Below are 14,794 nucleotides of genomic sequence, written 5' to 3'. Positions count from 1 at the left end.
CTCTCGATGATGATTCATGTGTACAGAGCTTTGACATGTTCGCGAAATACCTACATTTTCTGCGAACCAAACATGGAGACCTGGCTCGCTTCTGGATGATGTATATTGATATGGTAGAGACCCTGCTGGGGTTGATTCGTGCGGATAGAGAAGGCGACTGGATGCTTCACTTGGCTTGTGTCAGAAGAGTGATCCCTTGGTGTTTCGCAATGAACAAGGTGAACTATGCTAGATATCTACCAGTGTACTATGCACAGATGACGCAACTCCACGAAACATGCCCCGAGTTGTACAGGCATTTCAATCAAGGCTACTTCTCCGTACAGCTTAGACCAGGGAATCCATTTGCCAGAATCGCTGTTGATCAGACAACAGAAGAAACAGTAAACAAAGATACGCAAACAGCTGGAGGAACACGAGGTTTTAGTCTTCGACAAGGGGCTGTGTCACGATACTATCTAACTGCAGAAAATCGGGCTACTGCACTGAGGCAACTACGAGAAACTATCCTTGTGAATGGCAGCGACACATCTCACGCCAAGCACCCTGACTTGTCTACTTCTCGCATCAAACGTGATGAGTCTGGCGTCACAGCTATCTGTGATCTACTGGAAAATGACTGGACCAATCCATTCGCCGATGATCCGTCATGTCTTCTCAGTATATCTACCGGAGCGGCTGCGAGGGAGGACGTTTCTAATGACCTACTCAACACCCTGCAAAAGGGGGAAGCGGCGTATCAAAGCTTCCAGAAACGTCTTGAAGAGGGAACAGGCTTTCATGACACATTGAACAAGCTAAACTTGAAGACCTTTGGTAAGATCAAGCAGAAAGTTGTGAAGGGCACAAACAAGGAGATCGTCCTGAGAGCTGACAGACAACTGTTTGCCACCATGATACTCATCGCCAAGACAAGGAACCTCGACATGCAACTTGTCCTTTGTCACCCACTAGGGCCGTTACCATGGTCTTTGGCAAACGTTGATGGGTCAATGAAAAAAACGAACAAAGCTGCACTTGCGAAACACATGGAAGGTCTTGTGGAACCAGCCGAGAACGTTGACAAGCGAAGTGCAACAATTAATTGATGCGATGGCTCTCATACAAAAGATGCATGGCGAGAACGACACGTTCGAAGAACTATCTGACCGCATCCTTGCTGCAGCGCTTCACGCTGGTCAAGGCAGTGAGCGCATCGATGTTGTCTTTGACACATACACAGAAGAATCCATCAAAGCAGCTGAGCGTGTGAACCGCGGTTCAAATGAAGGCATCAGTTTCAGCGAGATCAGACCCGCACACAAAATCATGAACTGGCGGCGTCTCCTTGCTTGCAGCCAGACAAAGGAGAAACTGGTTGTGTTTCTGGCGGAGTCGTGGAAACATGAAACAAATCGCGAAAAGCTAGGCAACAGAACACTGTATGTCACCTGTGGTGAAAAATGTCTGGTACTGACCCGCGATAGGTGGAAGTTGGTGCAAGCACTCGAATGTAGCCACGAGGAAGCAGACACGCGTATGTTTCTCCACGCAAAGCACGCCGCTACCCACTACAAGACGATCATCTTAGTGGCAGATGACACCGACGTTCTGATCATCAGTCTTCATCTCAGCAGAACCATCGATAGTCAGCTCTTCATCAGACGAGGAACAAAGGTTCGAGTCAGAATGATCGACGTTGGAAAGTTGGCTGCGGTATTGGGGTCTGGAGTTTGCAGTGCATTGCCAGGGCTTCATGCATGGAGCGGGTGTGACACTGTGAGTGCTCTGGCTAGCCAAGGAAAGATAAAGGCTTTGAAGCTTGTGCAAGCGAATGAGCTGTATCTTCAAGCATTCACAGATCTGGGATCTTCGTGGAATGTACCAACAGACGTCTTCAATAGCATTCAGGCCTTCACGTGTCAGCTGTACGCCAAGAACACGAAGATCGTCGGTGTTAATTCGCTCCGTTATCACATGTTCTGTGCAAAGAAGGGCCAGATCGAATCTGGACAATTGCCGCCTTGTGAAGACTCCTTGATGCAGCATACGCTTAGGGCCAACTATCAGGCGGCTATCTGGCGACACAGCCTTGAAAACCTACCAGACGTCCCAACACCATCAGCAGGACATGGTTGGGAACTCGATGATGGCGGTTCGCTCACAATCCGATGGATGGCGGGTCTACCAGCTCCAGATGTCGTCTTGAATCTCATCTCATGCACATGCAGAAGGACGTGTCGACCGTCAGATTGCTCCTGCATACTGAATGGGTTGAAGTGCACTGTTGTGTGTAAGCTGCAGGGATGCTCCAACATGGTGCAGGATGATGCTATCGTGGCTCAGGATGCCAATGACTCTGATGGCGACTCTGATGATTAACTTTGTGTGCACTGTATATTGTATAGCATATGTTGTTCTCTATTATAATGCAGGCCAAATTGCCTGAAAATCTTTATAGACAGATAAACGGTTTAGCAAAATGTATAATTTGGAAGATCATACCGGTGTTATTTGACTAAAACATGACATGTTCAATGATACCTCCGCTTGCTTATTAGGAATATACATCGTATGGTGTTAAAATCAGCTCCATACGTCTTTCCAAACTCTAGTAATGAAAAATTAATATAATTGGCGGCCATTTTGAAATCCAAGATGGCCACCAAAGTGCAGATTTCCTATGTAACAATTTCCGCCTGCTTATTAGATATCGTATGGTGTTAAAATCCTCTCCGTACGACATTCCTAACTTGCGTTATCGTCAGAATAGATAATGCCAGCGGCGGCCTAAGTCATTTTATGCCTCTTTACATTTATTTGTTGTAAACTCGTGGTGGATGATATGTTTTAGTTTTTGAGTTATTTTTATAGACAGATAAACGGTGTAGCACAATGCATAATTTGGAAAATCATACTAGTGTTGTTTCACTAAAAAAAGTACAAGTCTAATAATAAAATATTGAAAAATATATGATTTTTTTTCGATAATTGATTTTTATAATAATTAATCTAAAACAAAATGCTTCATATTATTTTTTATTTAGACGGTACACATCGGACGTATATTTAGTCGTCAACCGCACATCGATAGCTAGTATAGAAGTCCAGATACACGTGCAACAATGTACCCCACCAAATGGGCATTTTCGAGCTGGGTGGTTTCAAAGATGGCGTCCATCCGGGCACTAAGCTACCGTTCTCAGATGTCCATCACACCTTTTCTGACACTTGAGACATTGGTCTAATGGAAAATCATAATGAGAATTACTCCCCCCGCCGGAGCATTACTTTTGGTCTGGCTCAAGGACTATCATATTGACTGCATTGGGAGGGAGAGGTGTACAATAATTGATTGATTAATTGTATAATTAAAATCAATAAAAGATTATCACAAAATATATTCTTTATCAATTGGCTAATAGCATAACTAAACCACTACTGCTTCATCTGAAGATGTATCTTTTAGAAATTTAATTAAATAAGTCATCAAAAAAATTAAATAATTAATTGATGAATCAATAAATAATTAATCGATTAAATGATTAATCAATAAATCAAAAATATCCTTGATAGCCACATCACTTGGTCACTGTCATGTCCAAATATTAGCTTCCTAGCTCAAAAGGTGCCTGAGATATTGGCGAAATGAGAAAGAAAATAAATAAATGATTAGTAATGAAAATAAATAAATAATAATCATTAAAAAATTCAATTATCAATCAATTCGGTCACAGAACACATAAACCACCACCATTTCATCAGAATCTGTAACTTAAAAAAAAAAAGTTTTTAGTCATTAATCGAATAATTAAATAATTAATCGATTAATTGATTAATTAATAAATCAAAAATAGCGTTTGCAGCCAAATCACCTGGTCATTGGCATGTCCAAATATCAGCTTCCTAACTCAAAAGGTGCCTGAGTTAATGGTCAGAAGAGAAAGGAAATTTGATTAATTAAATAAGTACACTCAACCCTCGGCTATCGCGAACTCAGCTATCGCGTTTATCTGCTATCGCGGCTACCTAAAAAACTGCACAAACACGACTATCGCGCCCCAAATACGCGCTATAGCGCACCGGAAATGGTGGGGGGGAAAAAAAAAAAATCAAACAGTCCGGGTGCTACGTCATCACCGAGCGTTGGGTGATTCACGTGCTGATTGGTTGTGACGTCAGGACGTCAGGAGCACTGTGATTGTCCGCCCGGCGCCATTCAAGTGCGCGTCGCCTCAGAGTGAATACTGTATGTACTGTAAGAGCAGTGTCTAAACCTGTTTTTTGTGATATAACAATGGCCGATATACCCCGACCCCGACCCCCCACCATTGCCCAGCGTAATGCAGCGGCACCTGCAAGGGAAATCAAGAAGAGGAAGAACTTAACTTACGCTCAGAAATGCGAAATTGTGCAGTTGATCGACAATGGTGAAACAAAGCGAAGTGTTGGAAAGAAATTTGGGATAAATGAGTCAACAGTGCGAGGTATTTACCAAAACCGTGACCATATCAAGGCCCATATGAATCTTGCCTCATCAGATGCAGGTGCCCAAGCTATGCGAAGCCGTAATCAATTGCTCCTCAAGACAGAACAATTACTCGGACGATATCTGGAGAGGCAAGCAAAGCGAAACTTGGCGATTGATACTCGTGAAATTATGGACACTGCCAAGGACATTTATGCTGCTGTGGCTCGTAAGATGGGTGTGCAACAACCTCCAGTCTTTCTTGCATCCAAAGGGTGGGTAGATAGATAAGTTCATGTCCCGTCATAAAGTGAAAAGTGTGAAGATATCTGGCGAGGCGGCAAGTGGGGACAAGTCTGCAGCCCGTGAGTACCCTGAATCTCTAAAAAATATTATTGATGAAGGCCAGTACACTCCCGATCAAATTTTTAATATGGACGAAACCAATTTCTATTGGAAAGCAATGCCTCGGCGAACATTTATCACTACCAAGTCAGCCAAAGTTCGTGGAAGGAAGGCCATAAAGGAGCGTTTCACCCTGCTGTTCGCTATGAATGCGTCAGGAACATGCCGCCTTAAACCCACAGTTGTGCATCGAGCTAAACGACCCAGGGCCTACAAAGGATGCAACATGAACAAATTAAATGTGCACTGGTTGACATCAAAGAAGGGGTATATGTCGGCCAAACTTTCCCAGGACTGGCTCAAGGAAGCATTCATTCCCGAGGTTGAGGATTTTTGCAAGTCCCAAAACATAAGGTTGAACATTCTCCTGCTCCTCGACAATGCCCCTGGACATTCGCCACTTCTAAGGGCCGAGCATCCTAATGTGAAGGTCGAGTTTTTGCCACCAAACACGACTTCCTTGATCCAGCCAGTGGTCAATCCAGTGGTCAATAAGACTCCACCCAAGCCTGGGAACCTACCCAACCATCTAAGCCCCTCATCGTCCCCAAAAAGCAAATAAAATGGTTAAAGAAAGTACTTTTTTTATCATTTTATTTTTATTTACATATTGTGATTCTTGTTTTAATGTTTCTTTATATGTAAATGTTTCTTTATATGGTAGAAACACTTGGTAAAAAAAGTGGCAAAAATAGGTTAAATATGTGGTCAACTTGGGGGTCCTGGCACCAATTAGAATTATTACCATACGTTCTTCAGTTCGGCTATCGCGATTTCGGCTAACGCGCACCGATGGCGGCACCAATTAGGCGCGATAGCCGAGGGTTGAGTGTACTTAATTAATCGCGAATAATTAAATAACTCCTCAATTAATTGATTATTCAAAAAACAAAAATACAGTTTTTGACAAAGTACTTGCTCACTATTGTGCCAAAATTTCAGCTTCCTAGCTCAAAGGATGGCTGAGATATAGCCCAGACAAACAAGAAAGCAAGAAAACAAACAAACAAACAAACAAGAAGACGTCATGCGGAACACGATACTTGCAAAATACGCCCTCCCCAAGAAAAAAAATTCCATTGATACAGCAAATTGTCCATTTCATCAAGATTAAAATTGACAATCTTGATTAAAGCTCGGGTCAATAGGAAGAAAAGTGACGATTTTTCAGATGAAAAATGATGATTTTGGAAGGTTGACCTTGAGTTGACCTTGGAACCTTTTGACCTCAAAAATAGTTGGTTTCCCTATTTAGTGACTCAATGTGCAAATGCTGTTCAATTTTCAAGTCAATCGGTTGAGAATTGACGGCTTTTTAGATGAAAATTGATGATTTTAAAAATTTGACCTTTGACATTTTGACCTCAAAAATAGTATGTTTTCCAATTTAGTGACTCAATATACAAATGCTATTCAATTTTCAAGTCAATCGGATTTAAAATGGCGATTTTAGCAATTTGACCTCCAGATGACCTTTGACCTCAATCAATAGACTTCTCAATTGGGACGACTTATACAACGTGGTGAAGTTTCGTGACGATCGGTTTGGAATTGTGACCTGTAGGCCGGTGACAAACAGACAAACAGACAGACAGACAGAACCACAAACGGAACCGACCAATATACTTGAAAAATCTTCGATTTTGCAAGTAACGAACAAACAAACAACCAGAGTAAAAACTGAGTACTCCCTTTCAGCGTGCATCATTGCCGAGCCCCCCTTCGGTGCCCGGCAATGACGATATGCAGCACCTGGAGATGGCATAGGAAAGGTGCGGTGTACAACAAACAAACAACCAGAGTGAAAACTGAGTACTCCCTTTCAGCGTGCGTCATTGCCGAGCCCCCCTTCGGTGCCCGGCAATGACGATATGCAGCGCCTGGAGATGGCATAGGGAAGGTGTGGTGTACAACAAACAAACAAACAACCAGAGTGAAAACTGAGTACTCCCTTTCAGCGTGAGTCATTGCCGAGCCCCCCTTCGGTGCCCAGCAATGACGATATGCAGCGCCTGGAGATGGCATAGGAAAGGTGCGGTGCACAACAAACAAACAAACAACCAGAGTGAAAACCGAGTACTCCCTTTCAGCGTGCGTCATTGCCGAGCCCCCCTTCGGTGCCCGGCAATGACGATATGCAGCGCCTGGAGATGGGATAGGAAAGGTGTGGTGTACAACAAACAAACAAACAAACAACCAGAGTGAAAACTGAGTACTCCCTTTCAGCGTGCGTCATTGCCGAGCCCCCCTTCAGTGCCCGGCAATGACGATATGCAGCACCTGGAGATGGCAAAGGAAAGGTGCGGTGTACAACAAACAAACAACCAGAGTGAAAACTGAGCACTCCCTTTCAGCGTGCGTCATTGCCGAGCCCTCCTTCGGTGCCCGGCAATGACGATATGTAGCACCTCGGGATGGCATAGGAAAGGAGCGGTGTACAACAGTGTGATGCGTTCAACATGAAGCTCGGAGTGTCTTCAATCAAGGAAACAGCACGTACCATTTTTAATGTCTTCGGAATGACTCAGCTGGGATTTGAACCACTGAGTCAGAGCGGGCGCTTTAACCATTAAGCCACCAAGGCTAGCAAAAAAAGCGTAACGTCATGGACAGGATTCAAACCTGTGCAGGGAAACCCCATTGGATTTCCAGACCAATGCCTTAAACATTCGACCTGATTGACAAATATCATAAAATGGACACCATGTTGCTTCATGACAATATGGTGGTCTTAACGACACGGCCACCATGTTGTCATGGAAACTCTTAACATGTCAAAACTGCTAAATAATTCGTTCCGATTTTTGTAAACCAATTCAGCAACGCAATATGCAAACCCTATTCAAATTTCAAGTCAATCGGATAAAAATTTAGTTTGATACAATTTTGACCTTTTGACCTCAAAAATAACAGCCTTCTATTCTAGCCTTTGATTCGTGAAGCAATTCAGTGATCCAACATGCAAATTATGTTCAAATCTCAGGTTAACTGAATGAAAATTGACGATTTTATGTGACCTTCAACTTTGACTCTTGACCTGACCAATACGCAGGTTTCTAGCTCAAGCAGGATGTTACATTTTGTGAGGATCACGGCAAAATTGTGACCTGTAGGAAAATGAAAGGCAAACACAGACAGACCACAGAGACAGTCAGACAATCAGAATAGCAGACCAGACCAACCAATCTTCGATTTCACAATTAACAAGTAAACACAGTGTGATGCGTTCTCAGGGTACCTCGGCTTACCTTCGATCAGATGAGCAACTTTGCTGGAATTCTTGGAAGGTGAATCACACGGTTCCTGCTTTACATGTACCCAGGGATGTATGCTTAACGTATCCTGGGAAGTCTGAAGAAAGTTTCTTTGGAAAGTTTCTGACTTCACCAGATGAGCTCTTCCTGCAACCCATGCGGACATTGTTTTTTTCTTTAATTATTATATATTTTTTTAACTCCAGAGGGCATCTGAAGAGTAGGGAAATGTTGGTTCTAGGACCAACCACTCGACAGACACACTCTGTTGTTCACTGTCGCTCACTCATGTTAGCTCCCCGTCAGGCTTTTATCCTAAAACCAACATTTCCCTACTACTCACTCGTTGTTGGGACACACACTCACGTCTTTATTGTGTACTAGCGGGAGTACCTGGCGTTGCCGGGCTGGGGGGAGGGGAGTGGGAGGGAGGAGGCAGGAGAGGGAGGGGTGGGGAAGGGAGTAGGGGGCGTGGAAGGGGGAGGTGTGCGAGAGGTGAGTGGAGAGGGAGGGGAAAGATATACTACATCTTTTTTTGGGGGGGGGGGGGGTGGCTTTGACAGGCCCATCCGTTTTTGGGGAGAGGGGTGGGGGGGGGTCGGGAAGGAGGAAAAATTTTCCCCTGCAAAGAGTGCTTCATAACCTCAGTGGACGAAGGTAAAAAAAGGAAATTATAATACCCTCTGCCACCGTCACCAGGTTTTGGCTACACGGTACACATTTACATAGAGAATTTACGCCCCTCTCCCGGTCCCCCACATCCCGCATGAGGCCACGGCCACATAGCTTATGTTACCCCCCAGACAAAGTTGTATTTGTACCCCGAGTAAAGTATAAAAGTGTTTATAACTGGAGTACCCGGCGTTGCTCAAGTGAAAAAGAAACATCAACATATTTGAAATGAGGGCAAATATAATGGAAAAGCAATTACATCCAAATCAGAATCCATCACAAATGTCAAATCAGTAATAATAAATAATAAATACTGTAAATAACAATCTATAAAATAGGAAGAGGCAGAAGAAGAAGTCTTCCCACCAACTTCGTACACTTCCGGAATTGTTTGATTCATTTGTGTTAAAATGTTTGCGAATTGTTCTGTATTTATTTATGCGAATGTGTACTTGTATATAACTGTCATTAATCAAAAAGGCTTAGGCACAAAAGAGATTTTTTTTTTAATCCCCCCCAAAAAAAATTCAAAAAATTCAAAAAATATATATACACAGTCACGTGAAAAAGTAAGCACACCCCATGTAAAGTTTTGACTTTTTCAACATATTTCAACATACAGCTATTTGATCTTCATTTCAACAATATTGATAGATAAAGGTGATATAATATAACAAATATCATGAAACATTTACATTTTGTAGTTCATTGTATAATTTAAATAAACATAAATGCAAATTTCGCATGCGGAAAAAGTAAGTACTCCCCTACATTTACCACTACTTCAAATACCTAAAATTAGAATCAGGTGCACCAGCTCAGGTGCAAATGATTAGAACATCGTTAGAGAGGATCTTGGAGGTACCTGTCTTATTTAAACCTCAGACATTTAGTTTGGTTTGCTCTTTGTTGTTGAAATGTGTGGCGTCACCATTCCTAGATCAAAAGAGCTCTCTGAGGCCTTCAGAAAGAAGGTAATAGATGCCTACGAGCCTGGGAAGGGATTTAAAAAGATCTCCAAACAATTTGAAATCAATAATTCGACTGTCCGGAAGATCATCTACAAGTGGAGAAGATTCCAAACAACTGCCAACTTGTTCAGGCCAGGCCGCCCCAGCAAGTTCAGCCCGAGAGCAGACCGCAAGATGCTGAAAGAAGTCTCTAAGAATCCCAGAATGTCATCACAGGACCGACAGGTAGCTCTTGCCACTGTTGATGTCAAAGTGCACGAGTCTACCATTAGAAAGAGGCTGCACAAATTTGATCTACATGGGAGGTGTGCCAGGAGGAAACCTTTGCTGTCCAGAAAGAACATCAGGGCAAGACTAAAGTTTGCCAATGAACACCGAGGCAAAGACCAGCACTTCTGGAACAATGTGCTCTGGACAGATGAGTCAAAGGTAGAGCTATTTGGCCACAATACCAGAAGACATGTTTGGCGAAAACCAAAGACAGCATTTGACCACAAGAACCTCATACCAACTGTAAAGCATGGTGGTGGAAATATTATGGTTTGGGGCAGCTTTGCTGCATCAGGGCCTGGGCAGCTCACCATCATATAATCCACTATGAATTCTTCATTGTACCAGAGGGTGCTTGAGGATAATGTAGGGCATCTGTCGGAAAGTTGAAGCTCAACCGAAGGTGGACCTTGCAACATGACAATGACCCTAAACATACCAGTAAATCTACCAAGGAATGGCTGAAAAGAAAGAAATGGAGGGTTCTGGAATGGCCAAGTCAAAGCACGGATCTAAATCCCATCGAGATGTTGTGGGGGGATTTGAAACGAGCTGTGCATGCAAGAAACCCCTCAAACATCGCACAGCTGAAAGAATTCTGCATGGAGGAGTGGCCAAAAATTTCTCCCAGTCGATATCAGAGACTTGTAGACAGTTATAAGAAACGCCGACTTGAGGTTGTTTCTGCCAAAGGGGGCAATACCGCCTATTAGAGCCAAGGGTGTACTTTTTTAAAATTTTGTTTTAATTTTTTTTTTTTTTTTTGTATACAAGATCGAGGCTCGTGAAAGAGTGAACATTAATCACACAGAAAGACAAACCGACACATAAAACAAAAAGCATCGGGAGCGGTAGACAAGATGGGGAGAGAGGGGGAAGGACACAAACACAACATTTGAGAGCAGGAACCGAGAGACATGGAGACATCGAGAGATCTGTGGGAGGGAGAGGGCTTTGGGGGGGAGGCATGGGAAAGGGGGTGGGAGAGGCATAAAACATATGGACACTGCCAGGACGACCAGGAAAGAAGTTGGAATTACAAACAAGGTGGATCTGGGGTGAATTAGTGGGGGTAGAAAAGATCAAGGTTTTGGATGGGGGAAGATAAGAGATGGTGGTGAACAGCTGTTTTAAAGACCTGGAGGGAGGAGTGGGATTGAAGGGAGTGTGGGAGTTTGTTCCAGAGGCGGGAGAAAAGAGGAATGAAGGAGTGAAGGTGAGCAGAGAGCCGAGATTTTGGCAGTTTAACCATCAGAGGCTTGCTGGCAGATCTTGTGCGACCTGTAGGAATATTTGGGGGACAGAGCACAGAGAGAGCTGGGGGAGCAAGGCTGGAGAGGAGTCGGTAGAAGACAGAAAGACCACCTACCTGCCTGCGGTGAGTGAGTGAAAGGCCCTCAGAGATAGCTTCATCGCGGGAGATTCCAATGATTCTGAAAGCTTTGGTTTCAACAGCGTGAAGCCGAGCTAGGTGTGAGGCAAGAGCACCGGCCCATAGGGGAGAACAGTATTCCATTGAGCTGCGGATGAAAGCCTTGTATGTGGTGAGGAGCTCAGGTGTGCCTAGGAAGGACTTCGCACGACGGAGGATGCCCAGTCGGCAACTGGCTTTGCAGGCCAGCTTGGAAATGTGGTTTTCCCAAGAAAGAAAGGGGAGGAGGGGAGGAGGGAGGGAAGAAAGGGGACTTACTTTTTCCACAAGCAAAATTTGCATTTATGTTTATTTAAATTATACAATGGACTACAAAATGTAAATGTTTCATGATATTTGTTATATTGTTTCACAGACACAGACTGAGACAGACAGACCAACGGCTTTCTTATATAGTATATCATATTCCACCTCAACCCCATACTAGCAACTTGGCATCTTTGGTTTTTAAACTCGTAAAGAGAGCCAATAAATATTTGTTTGTGTTTTATCTTATTCTCTTGTGGCACTTATCACCATCAAGTGCCAAGTTTGGGTATATGTTAATCAATTCAATCTTAATTAACTAAAATTATGTATTGGGGGGTAACATTAATACAATTCAGACAGAAGGAGATGTAAGAATTGATGTTTTGCTTCCAAAAAAAACATGTGAAACCCTTGAACGATACTGGCTCGTGAAAAATAAAAATGACAAAACCTATGTTGAAGAAATCTATATATATAAAACACAGTTTGTGTGTGTGTGTGTGTGTGTGTGTGTGTAATGTTACCGATAGACTCCGAAACGGAGAGGCTCACGTGCTTGATATTTGGCATAGACATGGCCATTGAGCCTGGGACGAACATGGCCGAGACAATATTTGACGAGATCCATATTTTTTATTCATATTTACCTCAGTGCATTTCAGTGAAGTACCCGCTAATCTCAGCCAGTGCGAGCAGCTCGCTGATTCGCTCAGAGCGATCACGTGATGTTCCATCCCGTCACACGTCACACGTTTGCACGTAATTCAGGGCGAAAAGCCATTGCGTTTTTTCACCTTTATGCGATCGTGTTTTGTGTCGATTTTGTGCGATATGAATTAAATTTTAATTCATATTTCGTGTTTACGAATTCGAATACGAAGGATTTCCCCTTTCCCCTTTCGATTTTGAATACGAATCGAATACTAGCTTGAGTCGAGAGGGCGAATGTACGGGTTGGGAATGTGCGGGTCTCCTTTCCCCCGCCCGGCAACGCCGGTACTGGAGGGCGTGGGTCACAGGATCGGTGAGTCTCCAAAATCCGCTTCGTGCTCTTGCGAAGATGCAGGACGATGTCGCGATTGTTGTGCTGCTCTCCGACCATGAGAACTGCAACGTCATTGTTGACTGGCCCTCCCCTTCCCCCTCCCCCCTCCCTTCCCCCTCCGTCCTCGCCCTCCCTCCCCCTTCCACCCTACCCCTTCTCCCCTCCCCCCTCCCCTCCCCCTCCCCCTCCGCTCCCCCCCTCGCCCCTCCCCCTCCCACCCCCCTCACCCTCCCCCCTCCCCTCCCTCCTCCCCTTGCAGAATGGTGTTTATCAAACATTTTAAGTCCAAGACTTCAATTCTACAGACTTGGCATTTAGTATGGATTATTATTTTTTTTCTTGACTTGGGTTTACTTTCTGAACTCAGTATATCAATCTGGTGAGTTTCTTTTACCCTTCGGTGATGTCTTTGTTGAAAGAACATGTCACTGATTGTCTTTCGCAGCAAGAAGTCAATAACAGGATTATATCACAGGTGGCGTGACAAAATGCAAGGACAGGTACATTTGGCGATTGGCTTCACAATCGGGTATATAAGGGTTGTTGCGTTCTGTATTAGTGGAAAACAACTGCTGTACATCGACAAAAGTTATTGCCGCTTCCTCTGGAGATGGTCCGTCAACTTGACAATGCTGTTTGTCATGGAGTGGTGGCTTTACGAAATTCTGGCATAAAACAGCGTGCTATTGCTCGGCAGTATGGCATCACTCAAGGTCAGGTGTCAAAGATCCTGAAACGAAATGCTCAGAGGGGTGTCCCTACTCCAATACCGAGGCCAGGGCGTCCACGCAGAACCACAAGGAGAGATGATCGCCAGCTGCACCGGTTAGTCTGCAATGGCCGTACCAAGTCAGCTAATCGGCTTAGGGCTGAGTGGCAGCAACTGACAAATGTGCCTGTATCCAGAAGGCTAGTCAACCAACGACTGGTTCAAGCAGGCTATCGTGCCAGGCGTCCCCTGAGAAAGCCACGCCTGACCAGACAACACAGCCAGCGCCGATTGCAGTGGGCCAGAGAGCACCGTCAATGGCAGCCAGGACACTGGATTCATGTGACCTTCAGTGACGAGTCTAGATTTCTGGTCTATCGTCAAGATGGCCACGTCCGAGTGCGCAGACAAGTGCATGAAGCCTACAATGAAGATTGTATAGTGCCAAGAGTCCAAGCTGGAGGTGGTGGGGTGACCGTTTGGGCTGCTTTTCATGCAGGGGGGCAAAACTGACCTGGTTGTTCTGAATGGAAACCTGAACCAGTTCAAGTACAGGGCCATTCTGTAAGAAACATTGCTTCCATTTGCTCGTGCAGCCTTTCGAGGAAACTTTGTCTTCCAAGATGACAATGCACGGCCTCATCGTGCTCGCATGATCCAACACTTTCTTGCTGACCGTGGTGTAGAGCATATGGAGTGGCCTGCCATGTCCCCGGATATGAATCCGATAGAGAACTTGTGGGCAGAATTAACGCGTCAAATCGACAACTTGGACCAGCAGCCGACCTCTGTGCGTGAATTGCAGCAGACTATTGTCACTGCATGGCAAGCGATTCCTGTCCAAACCTTGGCAAATCTCGTGAACAGCATGCCTCGCCATGTACGTGCTCTCCTGAATGCTCGTGGGGGTTACACGAAGTACTGAACTGTAATTTTACTGTCTGTAATCCCAGTCATAATTTAGCTTTTGTTTTTGTTGAAATTTTTTTTGGCTAATGTGCAAAATAAAGAGATACTTCTGGAAAACGTACAGAAGTTTAACACAGTACTGTCCGTGAATTGAGTTCAATATCAGTTTACATCACTTTCAAGGATCAATTTATTTGCTTCAAAATGTCAAATGTGGTTTTTGTTTCTTTTAAAGGTCACATTAACAAAATCTAGAATAATTTCAACATAATTCCAATGAACTTTTGGTTCTATCTCGTCTTGAAAAGTAAGTTCACCCCCACAAAAAAATATTCCACATTAAATGCCAAGTCTGTAAATGTTGTGGTCAATTATGTTTGTATTCATTATTTCAATTCAACAATAATCAAAATTTTTACAATATAATTTTA

The 14,794-nt window shown here is 43.9% G+C and overlaps 1 protein-coding gene across 1 annotated transcript in view; it reads right to left on the bottom strand.

Moving 5' to 3' along the window:
• The window catches only part of LOC137427311 (uncharacterized), an 88,706-nt gene that overhangs the window by 34,205 nt on the left and 39,707 nt on the right, over positions 1–14,794 (bottom strand). The window contains 1 exon segment of the mRNA XM_078777396.1: positions 8,101–8,253. Within this exon segment, the coding sequence (XP_078633522.1) occupies positions 8,101–8,253 (153 nt within the window).

Source organism: Myxine glutinosa, chromosome 5 (assembly GCF_964187855.1).
Source record: "Myxine glutinosa chromosome 5, kmMyxGlut1.1, whole genome shotgun sequence".
In the NCBI taxonomy this organism is placed as follows: Eukaryota; Metazoa; Chordata; class Myxini; order Myxiniformes; family Myxinidae; genus Myxine; species Myxine glutinosa.
Note: the sequence above shows the minus strand (reverse complement) of the source record. Positions and strands in the feature narration are given on the sequence as shown.